This window comes from Oryzias latipes, chromosome 22 (genome assembly GCF_053564925.1).
Source record: "Oryzias latipes strain Hd-rR chromosome 22, Olatipes_Hd-rR_3.1".
In the NCBI taxonomy this organism is placed as follows: domain Eukaryota; kingdom Metazoa; phylum Chordata; class Actinopteri; order Beloniformes; family Adrianichthyidae; genus Oryzias; species Oryzias latipes.
Window position 1 is genome coordinate 21544623 of NC_136258.1, and position 19161 is coordinate 21563783.

The 19161-nt window shown below is 37.2% G+C and overlaps 1 protein-coding gene across 1 annotated transcript; it reads right to left on the minus strand.

The window, feature by feature from the left end:
• Window positions 1-240: 240 nt before the first annotated feature.
• LOC144989065 (uncharacterized) lies at window positions 241-6356 on the minus strand. Its single transcript, XM_078940937.1, has 5 exons — window positions 6168-6356; window positions 3552-4156; window positions 2155-2485; window positions 1897-2072; window positions 241-630 (listed from the first exon to the last, which is right to left on the minus strand). The coding sequence occupies exons 1-5, from the start codon at window positions 6273-6275 to the stop codon at window positions 396-398; spliced, it is 1455 nt and encodes a 484-aa protein (XP_078797063.1). The 5' UTR covers window positions 6276-6356; the 3' UTR covers window positions 241-395.
• Between the last annotated feature and the right edge of the window lie 12805 nt (window positions 6357-19161).

The window sequence follows — 19161 nt, forward strand, 5'->3', positions numbered from 1 at the left end:
GCTGCACCAGTTGGTGTATTTAGTTACTTAGTTACTCTAAATAGATATTTACAGAATGAACTCACAACAGGAGTAAACAGTTATTGTTTAATCAAGAGTGTCATTACAAATCCCTTTTGTTTTGTAGCTCAAAAGTTTGTAATGATTATTTAGGAAACTTTACTACTCTTGACCTTTCAGATGACTATCATGTTTGCAGTTGTAAAAATGTTTTGCACACATTCAGATGCAGAGAAGTTCTTCAGTTTATGTTTCCTTTATTTGTTATATTTATTAAGCCATAACCCCTGCCTTGCAGTTTAACACACTTTTTCCCCACAACCATATTTAAAATGAAACAGAAGAGCTATCCATGAGTACGAATCGGAAAAGCACAACGTTTTTTGTCTGTTCCCTCAACTCTGCTCCTCCTCCTCCCTCAGCAGTCCTGCTCTCCGCAGAGCCTTATCCACGTTAGGAATCAGTTTTTCCTGGAAGTCCCACAGTCGTTTGTCCTCATGAAGTTGCTCCAGCTTCAGGGATCCTCGCAGGGCCACACGGATGTAAATGATGCGACAAACCCCCATTGGAACTTTGAACCGCTGTCCAAACTTTTTTAAGACTTCATGCACTGATGTCTGTTCCACCAACCTGTTAGACAAGAAACAGTCACATAAAAATGAAATTGTATGAGTGCATCTAAAGAACTGACTTCAATCGAACCTGCTTAAAATGTTATTAATTCTTTACATGTTGTATTGATAAACTAGCCCCACACAGGGACACCATCGTTATCTTTTGAAGCAAAGAATACCCTCAAATATTATTCAGACAACTCTAGACTGAAGTAATAACAATCAAAAGATGAAGATCTAGATACAAATTTTGTTTCTTTTGTTCAATGTGAAAAAAATCGGGAAAAAAAGAAACTCATTCAATCTTAATTAGACTTTTTTGCATGTGGCTCCTGAAGAGAGCATTTTCTTTATTATGCATATGATAGCTTGGGGTTGGGCTTCAGCAGTCTTGATTTGTGAGCTTCATTTGTTCTTCAGTTTGGATTTGGTGAGACCGCTTTTGGCAAGGGGCGTCTGATTCCAGGACAGTTGCTTCCCTGTCTTATTTTATACTTGGCCAAGGTTTCAATCTGCTCAGTTTGTCTGTCTTGTTTTTTAAGTGGTGAACAAACTGAACAAACTTTTGTTTATGCTCCCATTTGCAATGAGAGTAACGCAAAGATCTGAAACATTTTCTATAAACATAAAATCACAATTCTTCTCAAATATTGTTCACAAATGTCTCTAAATCTGTGATAGTGAGCACTTCTCCCTTGCTGAGATAATTTCTTCCACCTCACAGGTGTGCCATGTCCAGATGCTGATTAGACAGCATGATTATTGCACAGGTCTGTCTTAGAATGGCCACAATAAAAGGCCACTCTGAAACGTGCCATTTTGTTTTATTAAGTGTGACCACCATGTGCCTCATGCACATTTCCTTCGCGTAGAGTTGATCAGGTTTGCAGGACACAATTTTCACACAATAAACTGTATCTCATTCTTTTTGCTGTCCATTTGTATGTGCCCCATTCTGGCTTCTTCTATAGACTGAAGCACGGATGCCAATCCGGGAGATAGTATCTTTCATAGTAAATCTGAAAAAAGTCTGGCTGTATTGGTTGAGCTAAAGAATAATATCTCCAGATTCCCCAAAGGACAAGGTTAAAGATTGACCAGACAGCCCCACAATTCTGGATACAGTTTTTTGCAGTACTTGGTGTACGCAACCAATGTATTTATACATTAACATATTTTACACATTCTAGACATTTTTTTTGCGTCTGCTTATAATATATGGTTATCACTTACTTATCACCAAAGAAAATAGACTTCATATCTATAAATAAACAAAGCTTACCTTGGCTGAACTATTATCTTAAGTGGGTGATAAAAATTCCTGTCTGGGTCTTCTCTGTAGATGTGCTCCAAAATGTTAACTCCTGGCACCTTGTTCCACCTAGGAAGATGAAATCTTCCACTTGGTTCAAAGTGTTTCTTGGAAAAGATGTGGTTTTCAATGAGAAACTCTGCTACCTACAGAACAGCAAGAGTTTGCCATGAATTGATAGTAGTAATGTTGTCTTTTACATTTACATACATATATTGAATGACTTACATTTGAATGCTGTGATTGCAGCATATCCATCATAGAGTTCAGGTTGTCATGTTGGTATGGCATTATGATCTCATCTATGTCATTCAGCAGGACGTAGCGTGAACGCTCCATGGATCTATAGATGCAGTCATTGAGGGTGATGATCTGACCAAAATAGTGCAGGTCTCCTCCATGTTCTTTGAAGTTCCAGCCTCTGGATGGATTCAGGTACTGATTGATGGGCCATGGAACAATTTCAACAAAACCTTCCTGGCTATAGCTCTTCAGAAGACGGTCCAGATCAGGACCACAGTTGGTGTTGTAGATCACCACTCTGTTCACCCCGAGCAACCTGGGATAAATGATTCAAGCTTTGTCATCATTTTGAGAGGAATTACATTTTTGCGTGATCATTTAAAATGCTTTAATTTGACAAGACCCTCCTTTTGGTCTTGTTAGAGTCAGACACACTTCATCTCTCTCCATCTATGTCACTCCCAGGATGTTTGTCCTGTCTTTCTCCCATTCCTGTGTACTATATAGTCTGAAAAGGAAATTGATTAACTGGTCTTTGAATTTGGTTGATATTTTTTTCATTCTAAGGAACAGGAAGGTGTTTTGCCCGGCCAGACCTTTTGCAGCTGGACACATCAACTATCCATGACGCAAGAGGAGGCTGGTGGTTTTTATCTCACTAGTCCTTGTAAAGCTACCAGGCATGTGTGGCGCGCTCAATAGGCTGCTAAACGTGCATTTTAACAAATGGTGTTCACACAGGTCTATTGCTACTTGATACTAGTACATGTACTCACAGTTGAAAGAGGCTTGGTGCAAAAGTCAAAGCGGGACAAATCTCACAAATTTTCCTCTTGGATTTTTCTCTCACAGCTTTATTCCAATATATAAAAGACTTGTTGTCATATGATTCCGTCTGGGCACAAACTCCCTCTTGATCGATTTTCAAATGGTTGGCACTTCTGTGGTTAAAAAAAAACTCTGCATAGGTCACTACCGAAATCGAGTCCATGATTGGTCACGTGTTTTGTACATGGAGCCTGAAAACTGACTTCAAAACTTTTGTAGTGCCACGTGAACTTGAGAATTTTGAATGCAGAAGGCCAAAATGCACCCTTACATTGAGTTTTCTATTGGAAGTAGTCTCTCAAATGCCTGATTTGAACGTAGCATAAAAAATTAAAGACGTATACCTATTTGGATGTTTGATAATCAGAATTCTGCCTCTTGGAACCAGAGGATTTATGAAACCGCTAGTTTCGAAACAGCAGACAGCAAAAAGCAGGCTGTAGGAGCTTTGTGAAGAGGCAGTTAAGACTCAAACAAAGAGACAATCACAGCTGGACCAAAAGATCAAGTCCTACTTGAGCTAAAGATTGTGGATTAGTTTAAAAATTACTTACTTGTACATCTCCAGACTTTGTGTAAACTGAAGCACATTATTGTAATCTCCAAAGAGGGTAGAAATGCAGACAGTGAAGTTCAGTCTGGTCTCCTTGTTGTGGGTCTTTCTGTTTCTTATTGGCAGCCAAAGTTGGTCAGATATATTAACAGGATTTTGTTTGGTCAGAAGTGTCACGTGAGTTGCATTACAGCTTTCAGGTATGCGACACAGAACATCTGTAGCTCCAAAGGGAAAACCAAAGTGATCTGAGTGCACTAGAACAGAGGCGGATGTGGTTTTACTAAAGAATCCAGCACAGAAGAAAATACAGTGAAGAGGATGGATGGAGTCTCTCCTGAATATTCCAATGATGCGGGCGTCAAAACCCGTCCTTCTCTGATCCATGAAAGCTGATACCAAAAAGTGTTTGGTGTTGGTGAGGGGAGTGATGCTCTGCTGGGACGTCAAAACTGCAGGAACTGGCTGCAGGACAAGCTTTACTTCTGGGAATACCCATCTAGATTTAGGTGGCAATATGTTTATGAAAATTAAGAAGTATGCAACAATGAAGAGAAGAATCACAATTGTGCTTTTTGTCTTTTTCATACTGAGAATGTTTCCAACCTGTAACAAAATCAGGAATGAACATGCAGTTAAATATCTAGTTTTGATTTTAACGTTGGTGCTTCCTGTCTGATAAAAAACAAGGCTTTCATTGAATCATTCGTTTGTTTTATCATTTCAAAAACTAGCCAACATTCATTCAGTCAACGATATTTTCAGTTTACTTGCAAGCAATTAAGTATCCTTGCTTTTATGGGGCCTCCAGAATTCCCTAACCAGAATTGGTTTCCCAATTGAAACCTGCTAAACAAGGAAGTCCAAGGAAATGCCATGCCCATTTGTGTGACCCTTGAAAAATAAATGGATGTGGTTAAAAATCCGCTTCAATCCTTTTTTTGATATATAGTAAGAGTTTGCAGGGACCTTTTATCATGATTATGCTACTTTTAGCCAAAATCAAAAAACGTGTCATTTTCTAGGACACAGTTTCTGCAGAGCGGCAGTAGTTCTGTAGAAATTTGCCTCTGAGTTGTGGGAGCGTTGGCATGGAGCAACCCCACCCCCACTCCCCGTTGCTGAGAGCTTGGAGCAAAAAGCTTATGGTATTTTCTATGTGACAAATGAGTTCTTTTTAAGTTTGTCTGCTCCAAATTCAGCAGAATTTGAATAAAGGAACGTGCTGAAACTTGATGTATTTGGGCTAAATTTTTGTAATATCTGTCCTCCACAAATACGCAATTTTCATTGGAGTGGATCTTTAATGTCTCAGCTCATTATAACTGAATGATAAATTTGAGTTTAGCAGACATTGTAGTGTAGATCAGCAGAGAAAAACAAACTGAGTGCCTCCAAGTCAGACAGATTTTTTTTATACATACAGGGTTCTGCCACAGTAGGGCATACAAGTATTTGGCTGTTAGCTGCTCCATTAAAAGAATGAGAACAGTCTGTAATGTTCATCTGAACACTTCAACTGTGAAAGACAGAAGGTATGTTTTTTAGAATGGTGGCACAGAGATTCATTTAAGCAACTCATTTAAATTGAATTCACTATTTTCTTTTTTCAGTGCACACGCTTTTCCATCAATTGTGGCATTTCAAATTAAAAAGGGAATAGGTCTCTTATGTTTCCTCTTCTTACACAGCACTATGGTCCCAACAATGGAGGTTGTGTCTGTTCTCCTTCAAACGAATTAAATGTACAAAAATGGATTTCAGCGTGTTCTTGTTATGCAACAAATCATGCTTGAGGGCCTATCGGCTCTTCAAACATCTTCATTCCTCACTGTTTCCAGAGAGGTAGATTCCTCCTGAACATTAATTTCATAACTATGTTGAAAAGTTACATTTTCAACATCTTTAGCTGTCATGCCAGCTTAAAGAACACAATCAATTTTTCATAAATGTACAATAATACAGAAATAAAAAGTGTGAGTTTTCTTTATTGTTTTGCTTGGATTTGTGTGTTCCTTTACAGAAACCGAACTTATAAATTGTGAAGGAACCAACAATCCCCTTTAAACACCAAGATTTGTTTCACTTGTGAAATCATAGACATTTTTTTGTGCACTGACATTTCATCTAATCGCTGAGACAAAACCTCACAAAAAAAGGAGATATTCTTTCCTACATGTCTGAAATAGGTTCATCATTTTTGTTAAAAATAATGGCATCCAGTCTTTGAAAGACCTTTGGGTGTTATATTTTCTTTTAAAATACAACTAAAACAAACTTTTGTTGCATTTCATTGACAAGTCTTTACTCGACACAAATCTGTTATGATCCAAATACTTTAAAAAGTTACAAGTCATAACAAAATGGTAGGAAGGAATATTAGATGAAAGTTTGAAGTAAGACAATCAACAAGACTTTAACAGAAATCAAGTAAAAAAATGTTTTTAAATAGTTTTAAGTTATTTGTTTTTGTCTGCCTTGTTTAAAACAATTCATAAAAATTCAATGAGCACAAATAAAATATATTTAAACAATCTAAACATTTTATTTCATTTTTGGAATAAAGTCAATTTTGGTTATTTATCTGTAAAAATTAGAATGAAAATGATAAACTTACAAAGGTTTGCTGGAGGCTGACGTGTAACTTGCAGCTTCTTTTTTCTGAGAACAAGAGGCGAAGAAAACAAGCGTCTCCCTGGTTGAATTTACAGTTTTCATGAGTCATCAAATTTTTCAGTGGTTGGTTTTTATTCTGAATAGGGCCACCAATTTAACTATTTTTTTTTGTCTTAAAGGTAAAATGTCAAAGGAAAATGGTTGAAATGAACAAATAAAAAATGAAAAAAAGTAACACCCATTTGAATTTGTCTTTAAAATATTGATTTTGTGTTTTTTTTTAAAGGAAAAATAACACTTTTAATGCCTCTTTGTGTTGCATCATGTTAAACTGATGATCAGTTTTTCTGTAGGAGCCTTAGGATGTGGTCCAAAGATCGTTTCTGCTATCTGTCAGAACAAAGCAGAACGCTATAAGTGACCATTAGAGTGACTTATATGTTGTTGATGTTCAAATGAAGCTGTCATGTAAAAAAACATTCAATTTTTTAAGTACAGTATATATTGGAAAAAAAATGTTTTGGATATATCTAGTGTTGGAAATAGTGATGATTTTCTGGTTTGGTTTTGTTATTGCTCATTTTTGCTTTCTCTGGTTTTTGCACAGGCTGACTGTGACTCCACCCATTCTCCTGGTGATTCTTGGAGCAGTCACAGCTGCCTGCACTATGTTATTCAGCACTGACTGCATCCAAGGAACTCTCTCTGAGCCCTTAGTGTCGGCTTGTCTTGTGTGGTTTCCGGTCCCCTGAGTTTATGTTACCTAAGTTTATCTTTGGGGTTAGGGCACTTCAATCCAGAATCAAGTTCAAGATCCTCCTGTTAACCTATAAGGCCTTACATGGAATGGCCCCGTCCTATATTAAGGACCTCATAGTCCCTTACCATCCATTGAGAACACTTCGCTCGCAAAATGCAGGACTGTTTGTGGTTCCTAGAATTAGTAAAAGTACGGTTGGAGGTAGAGCGTTTAGCCACCACGCCCCTGTCTTATGGAATAAACTCCCAGCTCATGTAAGAGAGGCCGACTCAGTTTCTACATTCAAAGTTAGACTGAAAACATTCCTCTTTGGACAGACTTATTGTCAGACTAGCTGCTAGAAGTTGAAGCTGGGGTAACTATGGTGCACTGGGGTTCTGTCCTCTTTTCTTTTCTACTTCTACCCTTCCTCTCCTCTATTCTTGATCATAATTTATCATTTAGTTCTCCATGCCTCTGTCTGGTACAGTGCGATTCATGTATTGTCTCTCTTTTCCTTTCCCCTCCTGGGGAGTGGGAGTGCTTCCAGACTCCAGTTGTTTCATCCGTGCTCCAGTTCCTGACCGTTTACCTCGCCTTTGCTCCCGCTCCTACACCTGGCTGTGGATCCTGCCTCTGGCTCATCTCTGGCTCGTCTCTGCTCTGTACCTGACCGAGTACCTCGTCTCTGCTCCTGCTCCTACACCTGGCTGTGGTTCCTGTCTCCGGCTCGACTCGCGCCTTTGACTGTCCCCACAACCACGGCTGGATGAAGCTCGTCTGCTGGACTTTTATATATGTAGTTGTAGATTTAGATAAGTTAATTCTTCTCTAAGAGTTCTGGTAAATCGCCTGTCTGTCCTGGGGGAGGATCCCTCCTTCATGTGGGCACCCCTGAGGTTTCTTCGTTTTTTCCGGAATCCGTTTTTTTTGGGAGTTTTTCCTTACCGCGAAGGGGGGTCTAAGGGCAAGGATGCCAGTATAGCTTAGTCAGTTTGTTAGTTCATTTTAATGTTTTCTATTGAACTCTTTGTATTTGTGATCCTTTTGATTTCATGTTTTACTTCGAAGCCCATTGAGACGACTGTTGTTGTGATTTTGGGCTATACAAATAAAATTGAAAAAAAATTGAAAATTGAATGTGCTTGTGGTCCTTCCCTGCATCTGGGTTTTCTCTCTTGCCTAAACGTGACAGAAATAAAACAGTACATTTTCATAATTTTTGTGCAACTGGATTTTTGATAATTGCGGCATTTCTCTAAACTGCAATGGTATTTAAACACAGATCGTTTGACAGTTTTATATTTTAAAGGGATTTCATGAACATAACTTAATGAAATAACACATACAAGCCCACAACGCCACAGCTATTATGTATTATTAGAGATACAGGTGGTAGGAGGTGTTTATTATGTAAGGGATAGTGGTCGACGAAGTATGCATTATCAGAAATTACCGCGGAAGCAACCTTCTTTACATTTGAGCACTCTGGACCTCATGTTTTGTTCTTGTGTTTCGTTTTGTTTGCTCTTAAATGTTCCAGAATCCCCATTTTTAGTATAAAAGTAAAGGTTGGAAGTCTGTTATAATAGAAATACTCCATAAAGCCACTTTTTGGGTTGTATTTTGATCTTTTACTGTGACACAATGTCATGAATGAAAATATCTCAAAAGCATTTTTTTTGGCATTTGAGATAAATTAAGTTTAATTCTATGCATAATCAATGGGGTTTCATAGGATTTGCACCTCCCTTGCAGATAAAAAAGTTTCAGATCTTCTGTAAAGAATTTTCTCAGGTTAAGGAGTAATGAGACTGTTTGACTGTTTTTCCAGAAGATCATTTGTGATGTTGGACACTTATGCAGGAGAAGAAGGCTTGGCTCAAAGCCTTTACCCTAAATCATGCAAATTTGTTCTTTGTGGCTGAAGTCAGAATTGTGCAGATCAGTCAAACTGGTTCATCCGTGTCTTTCTGGATATACTTTGTACTCTGTCATGATGGAACTACTATACTGAAAACTGACGCCGCTGCACTGAGTTTTAGTTCCCAGAGGTTTTTTTTTGTTTGTTTGAAACTGATGGGAAGGAAAAAAACTTATATCGTCAAGAATTTAACATGAAATAAACTGTATCAACCTGTTTTAACTATTTCCAGTGGAACTTAAAACACATTTCACAGTTTCCTTTATAACTTTCGTTACCAGTTTAGCATCCAGCCATTTGTAAAGTTTTTTCTACATGTTACCAAAGGAACAAACAAAAGCTGTTTCAGCTGTTTGTGAATGAAATGAATAAAGTTTTAGTTTAATTTACTTTTCCTTTTTACTTTACTACTCACTTTTTATTTTACAGTTACTTTAAATTAAATTAACAACTTTGTAGCCACAATGGACTGGTAAAACAGCCACATGTGGCTCCAGCGCCTCAGGTTGCAAAGCCCTGGTCTAGCAGGTTGAGACAGATTTAGGAGGTCTTGGGGTTAAAATGTAGTTTTAGTTTTTGCAACTTTGTGAAATTTGAAACATTTTGGTTCTGGTTTTGCAACTGTTGAACCAACAGTTGCTAACTTTTTTTGTGAACTCTGTGAACATACTAAGTAGGTGCATCAAAGTCACTTCACTCAAAGCAATTCACTTTTTGTTCATGATAAAAAGGTCCTTTGTGGGTAAATACTCGATTCTGATTGACTGCTGGGTGTGGATTAAAAAGTGATAATGCACGCCTAAAAAATAATTTCCGGTTATATGGCTTAAATGTTCTATAAAAAAACAAGAATAAAGAACTAAAAACTAATGGAATAATTATTTCTTTTGGAAGAGACCATGATAAAAACAGGATAATGACCTTCGAAGTGTGCATTATCAGAAATTAACGCACTTTGCGACAGACGGTTCAGGTTTTCACAGCGTGTGTTAATTTCTTATAATGCGCACTTTTCTGAAAATGCTTGATCCTGTTCAGCACACATCAGTTAAACAAAACATGAAGGCCTTTTGTTGAGTCATTAGGCCTTCAGCACAACCGCAGGAGACAAGAGAATACTGGAGTACACCATAATTACCAGTAACAGCAGGATCTCCTGCAGTAAAACTGACAACAGCATTGTGCATACAGTGGAGCAAAAATGTATATAGTCAACCACCAATTGTGCAAGTTCTCCCACTTATAAAGATGAGAGTGGCCTGTAATTTTACCTCAAGTATCAGTATCAGTGACAAAATGAGGAAAAAATCCAGAAAATCACATTGTCTGATTTTTAAAATAATTTATTTTCAAATTGTGGTGGAAAATAAGTATTTGGTCAATAGAAAAAGTTCACCGCAATACTTTGTTATATACTCTTTGTTGGCAATGACAGCAGTCAAACGTTTTCATTCTTGACAGTCTAGCACTGCTGGATTTGAATCCCTGGCGGCTTAGTGTGTTACTGATGGTACCCATTGTGACTTTGGTCCCAGCTCTCTGCAGGTCAGTCACTCGGGCCCCCCGTGTGGTTCTGGGATTTTTGCTCGCCATTCTTTTGATCATTTTGACCCTCATGCGGGGGAGCCCCAGATGGAGGGAGATTTTCAGTGGTCTTGTATGTCTTCCATTTCCTAATATTTGCTCCCACAGTTGATTTCTATGCAGCCAGATTGCAGATTCAGTCTTCCCAGCCCGCTGCAGGTCAACAATTTTGTTTCTGGTGTCCTTAGACAGCTCTTTGGTCTTGGCCATAGTGACGGAGTGTGACTGTTTGAGGTTGTGGACAGGTGTCTTTTATATAGATAACAAATTCAAACAGGTACCATTAATACAGGTAACGAATGGAGGACAGAGGATCCTCTTACAGAAGAAGTTACAGTTGAGTGAGAGCCATAAATTGCCAATATATTCATTAAAAATCAGACAATGTGATTTTTTGGATTTTTTCAAACTTTTTCTCATAGTTGAAATACAGTATACCTATGATGAAAATGACAGGCCTCTCTCATCTTTTTAACTGGGAGAACTTGCACAATTGGTGGCTTTACTAAGTACTTTTTTGCCCCACATTGTTTCTGAAAATGTTGTGTACGAACCCTCACCTGCACCCCTTCCCTCAAGTTTTGCCAGAGGGACCTTCTTATGAACATTCTGTGCAACTATCTGACACTTAGAGGGATTTTTGTGACTTGCTGTGGACTTTCTGAGCTGTATTGAATGCAGAAGCAGTTGCTCATGTTACCCCGATGGCATAAATGATCAGTTTCACTGACAGGTTAACCTGTTCGTTTGACTCACCTACTGCAATTTCTTTGTTGTAAAACCGCTTTTTTTGCATGTCTGTATTCTCATGCAGGTGAAGCACTGATTACAGCTTTACACTGTCCTGCTTTGACTAACATGAAATATATTTAACCTGCAGAGGTCAATATCTGTTGCTGCTAACCTGTCACAATCCAGAAAGTCAGCAATGTCTAACCTGCCTTCTCACACTTCACTTTCGCATGCCATAGCCACAAAAGACCAAAAAAACTTTACACTGTACTGTGTGTTGTTTTCTTTTATTCTGCCAAATGTCAGACAAACCTCACCTTCACATTTTTACCAACTGCTATTCTGAGTGGATTGCTAAAAGGTCTGCACATGGGTATAGGTACACAGTTGAACAGCAATGACTCAGTTTAATCAGCGGAGAGCTGCAGGTCAGCGCATAAATATCAGGAGGTTTCAGCCTCAGATCAGGTAAAACCCATATAGATAGAGCATTGTGTAGCTAATTTGTAGACTTTTAGTTTTAGTTTTAAATGACACAATAAATGAAAAAGTTTTAAACAGTGATAGAGACAGCTTCCTTAGATTTATGGACTAAAAGTAACTTGTTTGAATGTGTTTTAGAGTAAATGTTAGTATTTGCAACAATGCTCTGCATTTTTCAGTAACTTATTTAATGATCAAGGACAAGTTTTCCTTGTTTATCAAGAATTTAGCAATTTCAGCGCATTATTCGGATTCTTTGACAATATTAATCTTTTTTGAAAGATCTCACACTTCCTCCTTTGCTTGCCCCTCCAATTGTAGCTTTTCTGTGCCCCTGGTATTTGTGACGTTTTCCTGTGGTGTCTTAGAGCCTATACTTGATATATGAATGTGTTCCACCTGCAGGAGGCCCAGAACAAAGCAGCTCAATTTTGGCAATTTTATTATTCAAGACGTGTTGACTGCTATATATGATATTATTTTAATGTATGGAAAACATTTGAATATGTTTTGTTTTTGCATCTTAAAGAAAAGAAAATGCACCATAAGACATGGAGTGCATAAGGTTGCAGCCTCATGATGAGGCACGTGTTTAAACCTCACTTCTGACATCCAGGAAACAGAGCTACTTGTGGTGGGATAGTGGTTAGTGCTTATGTCTCACAGCAAGGCAGTTATGGTTCAAATCCCAGCCAGGACCTTTCTGTATTTGTATATTGATTACTCTAAAAATTGTCCCTGTGTGATTGTTTGACCTTGGTCAGGGTGAACCATACCTTTGCCCAATGGTGGCATCTCCTGTGACTAGAAAGGATCCAGTGGGTTTAGAAAGTGGATAGATGCATTGATATTTGAAAAGATAATTATTTTTAAGTTTCAACTGCACCTTTTCATTACTACAATAACCTTTTATCTAGTGTTTATGCAGTTACTTTCGCAGTTTCATTAGGCCGCCCCGTTCTGAACAAGGAAAAAGTCAGGTAACCTTGGCTGAACTAACATCTTGCAATAAATATGTATCCTCCTATCTGGGTCTTCTCTATAGATGTTCTTCAGAAGATTAAATCTTCCACTTGGCTTCCAAATATTTCTTGGGGGAGATGGTTCCATTGCCTGTCAGCAAGTATCCAAATTTATCCAGAGGATGGAGATTTCCAGTACATGGAGGAACCCTGCAGCAACATGACAACCTGACCTCTATAATGGCTACGTCGCAACCACAGCATCCAAATGTAAGTCATTCCATGAACATTTTTGAGAGAAATTTACTCTATGCTCTCTGTTCACATCAAGGCATGCAATGAGGAGCAGCAAAACATTTCAACAAAGTCTTCAGCCCTTCGGGAACCGGTCAAGTACAGGACCACAGCTGGTGATTACCATCATGTCCACAGGATGCATGGAGCTTCTGCTGATTGCTCCAATGATGCGGATGTCAAAACCCTTCAGTCTCTGGTTCTTGAAAGCTGACACCAGGAAGTGCTTGGTGTTGTTAGAAGGTCAAAACTACAGGAACAGCTGGCTGCCAGGCAAGCCTTAGCTTTGGGTTGACCTTTTGATCCTGAGAGGGTTTTCAGCCTTTAACAGAAGTCAAAATAACAGTAGCTTCACACACGTGAGCAACAGAGAAATCTGAAATGGAAAATCTGAAGAAAGGAAGTTTGTAAATTAAAAACATAAAAAATGAGAAACTCTTATAGCAGTTACACATGTAAAAAAAAGAGTACTATCACAACTTAACATCTATATTTGCTAAATAAAAAGTGAAATGTAAAACTTCTTTGAAGCCAAATTTAATTCATTCCCTCACCCTAAACTTTGTAATAAACTGCTTGATGCAGTTGTCATATTCTCCTAATGTAGTCTATTAATTATTAAAATAATCTAATTTGAAACATACAGTCTTTGTAGAAACACAATATCCTGTTGAAAGACCCATGACCTGCGACTAATACCAAACTTGGACACTGGGCAGCACTTTGCCCTCAATAATGTTTTGTCTTCAGGTTTAATTGAACTCTGAACAGATTAAAGGTACTATGTGTGGGATGCAGTTTGGAACAAGCCGCCATGTTTCACAGTAGGAATAGTCATGTTTTATTAGTTAGCTTATTTTTTTGAATTTATGAACTTAGAGCGGATGTGTCTTGTCAAAAATCGAATGTCCAAAAGACATTTTCCATGAGCTTTGTGATTTATCATTAATAATCATGACTGATTCCAGTCTTTCTTTCTCTATGACTTAATTTCAGCTGTGATGTCATTCTTGGTTGTTTCTAATTAAGTCCATTTTGGCTCAAACACAAAAGAAAGTACATTTTAAAATATTTCTTCTTCAACCTTAAAGCCCTACTCCAATCATTGTAGTCCAACTGACCAATCAGATGCCTCAATAAAAGTATGTGGTCCCGATATCCAAGGTTCAAAACGCTTGATTGACAGATTTCTGCCCAATTGCTGATTAGTAACATCATCTGGCTCCAGCATGGCGGCGGTCATATCTCGAAAAATTGGCGACTGAATTGACTTCATTTTGTTGGAACTGGAAGTAAGCCATTTTTTATGGTGACATCACACTCTGTCCAATCCTCATATACAGTCTATGCTTATTCATTTGGCAGAATGACTAAAGGCACTTGTAATGCTAAATAAATACCACACAATAATTTAGTGCGTTCCTAATGTACAAAATTTTGTCAAAGCCCTTTTTCATAAAAGCAAGGTCTGAATTTTATTCATTTATTTTCAGTTGTTTTTTTTACCTTTATTGCTTTGTCAGTTTCCACTTGCAGCACCTTTTGTGGATTTTTTTTTTTTTTTTTTAGGCATTATGGGACATCACTGATTGGATGATGTTCGTTCATCTTTTCTTGTTTTTAACTTGTCCTGTCCAACAGCTAGGCAGGCAGATGAGAGCTGAGGGCCTCTTGTGTTGGACATATTTTACTTTAACAAGAGGGGTTATTAATCTTCAGACAATACCAAAGGTATGACTGAATAAACCCCTTTTGTAATTGAGGCCAAACTTTATTAATTTCAACCACGTTTGAAAATCTTTGGTGTTGGACCGGACGGAAAAGGAAAGAAGGGAAGAAGAGAGAGGGATGTTAGAGAGGGGGGGGGGGGGGGGGGGATAGTGAGAGGGGGGGTAAGACCATGAAGCAGCATAAAGCAGACAGGTTTACTGGTTGTTTATCATTACGGTACGGTTCAAATGTAGTACAAAAAGGGCGGGGCCTGTTCGCACACACTCAAATGTTATCAACACACCTGCTAGCAAAAAATGTTCACATGTCAACATGTACACAAAACCGATAGTGTTTAACGAACGCATACCTATGCCTTTAAACCAACTAGTGTGAAATCTTTCATCAATCTATGAACCTTATGATTACGTTAAACACCTTTTTCCTTTTTTTCTCCTTCATCACTGAGTCAAATCAATTACTGGAAAATTCTTCTGTTTTATCATCTTGAACGAAACAATCAAGCTCTCACTGATCCAGGAGCAGTTTTAAGAATTAAATTCATTTCCTGGAACATCATCTTTTCACCTCTGCAGAACTTCTAAAACATTGTGTCTCAGAGTGACAGTGATGTGTTGGCATTTGTTTCTTCAGTATTAGACAACTGTAAGTTTTTATAAAGAGGATGTTCTAAAAAGTATTTTTCACATCCTTTGCTCACAGGCTGACCTTAAATGTTGCAGCCAGAGTTCAGGATTACATACATTTCTCCAGTTTCAGTTCTGTTTTTTTTTTCTGCCATGGGGAATTAGTTTTAAAAGCATTTCACCAGCATGAAAGCTGTAAATGTTCAAGATGGATCTTGTCTTGTACAGATCCACAGCTCCATGTTTACCGAACAGAAATGTTCTGTCTGTTAGAACTTTCTAATCTAGGGGGTACAGAGCCCTCAGGCTAAAGGATCCTCTTTTATGAAACTAACTTCCTGTTGGAGGTTTACACCACCTTTAAATTTAGGAGCAGATTTAAATTAAATTCAAATAAAGCATAAAAATGAATGTTGGCCTGGGTGGTCTGGCTTAGACTCCCAGGGCAGGAATAACAGAGGGAGGGGGACTGAAGTAGGACTTACTATTAATATTGTGTTTTTTACATTTCAGTTATACAATACAATTTACATTACAATTACACTTTTTTACATTACAAATAACATTTCACATTATCACTTATTTGATTGATTTATTGATGTACTTCAAACAATTTCATCAATATTAAAGGAAAAATACAATAAAATCTAATAGTGAAAATCTGGATTAATAATACATTTTCTTTTAAAGTTCTCAAGAGAATCCCTCATATTTGTCTGAAAGTCCAACTTTGATCATCTTTTCATTTATTTTTAATGTTTTATTAGTGGTCTTTCAATTATGATTATACTGTTTTTGGCAAAAAACAAACAAAAAAACTGATGTTTTCTAGAACATTGTTTCTGAAGAGCAGCAGTAGTTTATTAGAAATTCACCTCTGAATTGTTGTCGGGAGTGTTCCCATGATACCTTTGTTCACACTGTCTCCCTCTAGCTTACAACCTCTCACAACCAGATTGGAGCTATCTAGCCGCCGGCTGAGATGAGGAAAATGAAGACGTACATTGATCTATATTTGTCTACAAGTGGATGCATTGAAATGGAGTGGAGCAGTGAGCTTGTGTACTGCCAATTGTATTTTATCATTATATAAATCCTCCAATGTGAGAAAAATGATGCGAGAATGCCACACAAAAAAAACACGACTATTTTCATTCTTCAATAAGATGATGAAGTTACCAAACAAAATTAGGAACAAGAAATAAATACATTAAAAAAATCCAAATCCAGACATAATTCGTATGCACACATGCAAGTGTCCACATTTGGGATAATTAAATGGGCGTGGTTATGAGGGACACCTGATGGATGTGTTTGCCATGATGATTGTATCTGGGTTTTTTCCATTGTTTGCCTCTGGGGGGGCAGACGGTGAAAGATCCCGGACAGTGACCCGGAGGTAGAGTATCTTATCTGATTATTTTGTGTTCTTATAGATGTGGAAAGTAAATTTCTGTGGAAGCTGGATGAGTCGTTTGCCTTGGTTAACAATGGTTGTTGAATGTTTCTGAAGGTATAAATAAAACTTTTTCAAAAGGCCTTTCTGTAACTTAAAAAAGTAAAGACCGTTCAGTTTCATTACCAAAGAAATTCTCGTTGTATTTTGAAAAACAGCGTAAAAAAGAAAATCACACACAAGAATAAATCTAAAAATTCACAAGAATTAATCACAAACTTTACAGTACTATAATTTGTATTTCTGCAGCAATAACATGCATCAAAGAGTAAACATGTTTACAAAAAGAAAAAAAAAACAACAAATTACATAATCTTAATTTGAGAAGTATTTTGTAAAACTTTTAAAATCTGTCCCCTAAAACTGCAGCAGAAGCAGCAATGATGTATTTCATTATTATTATTTTTTTACCTGCAGCAGCCTACCTAAAAATGAAACCCAAACATCTATGCAAACCGACGTTTAAGATGCCTGTTTACAACTTCAAAAAGTTTTTTTTTGAAATTAGTGTTTTGATATTAAACTTATGTATTTTTATCACTGAATTGCATGTGCATTTAAAGGATTACTCGGATTACTTTTTTGAATTATTTTAAATAATTTGGAAATGTTTTAAATGTTTTTTCACAGTAGTACTGTGTATGTCAGGCTAAACTCTGCATTCTGAAAATTAAACATGAACCTGCTATAATAAACCAGCTTCAGATAAGTTTTAAGATGGTGTGTAACCATAGTAACCACCACCACATTTTTCCAGAATGATAGGTTTACTATTTTTTTAATTTTATTTAAGTAGTTCACATTTTTAAATAAGACCACGATGTGGTCTAAACAAAACATTTTATAAAATTTCTTCCATATGTTTGATGGCAAAGGATAAAATTCTTTTGAATAACTGAGGTGTCACAGAGGGAACTTTTGTCTTTTCTGTTCTTTTTCGAAAACATTAGTATGATTTTTGTGGTTTCCTCTTAGATTTACCGTACTATGATTTGTTGTGGTTTCCAGTTTCTGTGTTATCCACCTTGAATCTGTTTAGAGATTTTGGTGCAGGTAAAATGCAGGATTTGGTCTCTGCAGTATCAGAGTTTAATCAGATTAGCTGGAAATGCATCATGTTTGTGCGTTTCACTGACTGCGTTTTGTATGTTGCTGAAGTTTCTGTGTTGATGAGATGCAGAGAAAGGTTACAGCCACCAGATGGCATCAGTCTGTTTCTGTCCTGTCTAATTTTTGTTTCCATGGAGTGAGTGTTCCTGTGATCACCTGTTTTATGCATACAAACAAAACGAAAGTGACATTTATTCTTACCTTTTGCACTTTCCTATGCAACAGTTTTCTAAAACTAAATAATCAAACATACCAAGGAATCCAACCAAAGAGTTTCCAGTCTCACAGGCCCACAGGTTTAGTTAATGAAAGTATGTTTACTTTATGAAGGTTAACCATTTATGCTAAACATTATGATTTTAAAGATTGGCTGTTTAGTTCCAGCAAAAGATCTATCTAAGATACTCTCGCTCATTTATCATTGCTAAGGCATCATGTTTGTGGATTTAAATATTGGTTGTGTTTTGTGATGCTAAAGTTCTGCATGTGATTAGATGCAGAAACATAAAACAGCCACTAGATGGGTTCAGCCTCTATTTACCTTCAAAATGTTTTCCAATGTTTTAGACACGTTTTTTAAACATGTGAAAAACCAGAAATTTCTTTTTTTTTTACTTTGCTGTTTAAGAGCTTTTTGCAAAAATAGAAACAGCCCTCAGTCACAGTGTTATGATTTTCCTATAGTCAGAGCTGTTTTGTTGCTGTTAAAGCAGCTCTGGTACTTGTTTGACCCCTGCACATAAGGAGGACAGGTCAACTCCTCTGTCGTGGTTTTTGCTGATCAATCAAGCTCTGAATCCTAACTCTGTAGCAGGGGCTGTAAATTCCCACCCACCGCCAAACACACAAACAAACAAACAAGCAAACACAATATAATGCCTGAATGTTGAGTGTTGGGCAGGAAGGCTTCAGTGTGACCCCACCAGACACACTTCTCGAAGAAAATTTATGTATCTCATCATTTGATCGATTTACTTCAAGAATGGATTTGACCTGAAAAGGAATATTTGACTTTAATATCAAAACAAAAAACTTTAAGAGCAAAAAGCTCAAATATAAAACTTTACCATGCTCCTCTTTCAAAGTGGATCATATAGAAAACAAACAAGCCAGCAAAATAAAATGATAGCAGCTTAAAGAGAAACACAGATATAATGGGTTTTTTTCTTTTTGTGTGTTTTTAATATGTTCTTGAGGTATTTTACTTGTGACAGAGGACATGTACAAAGATGATTAGGTTTAAGATTTTTGAGTATTTCTTTATTCAAAATGTTGTGAATCAGGAGCAGATGAAAAAGTTCGGTTTGAAAAAGATCATATTTGTTGGCGGAGCAAATGCAATGGGGGGGCCACA

What these genes read in the sequence shown, in the direction of transcription:
- LOC144989065 (XM_078940937.1), bottom strand. Translation starts at nt 6,275, where the DNA reads ATGACTCATGAAAACTGTAAATTCAACCAGGGAGACGCTTGTTTTCTT. An exon ending in TCAGCCTCCAGCAAACCTTT is followed by an intron (nt 4,157 to 6,167) that starts GTAAGTTTATCA and finishes ATTTTGTTACAG; the next exon opens with GTTGGAAACATTCTCAGTAT. An exon ending in AAGATAATAGTTCAGCCAAG is followed by an intron (nt 631 to 1,896) that starts GTAAGCTTTGTT and finishes CTTGTCTAACAG; the next exon opens with GTTGGTGGAACAGACATCAG.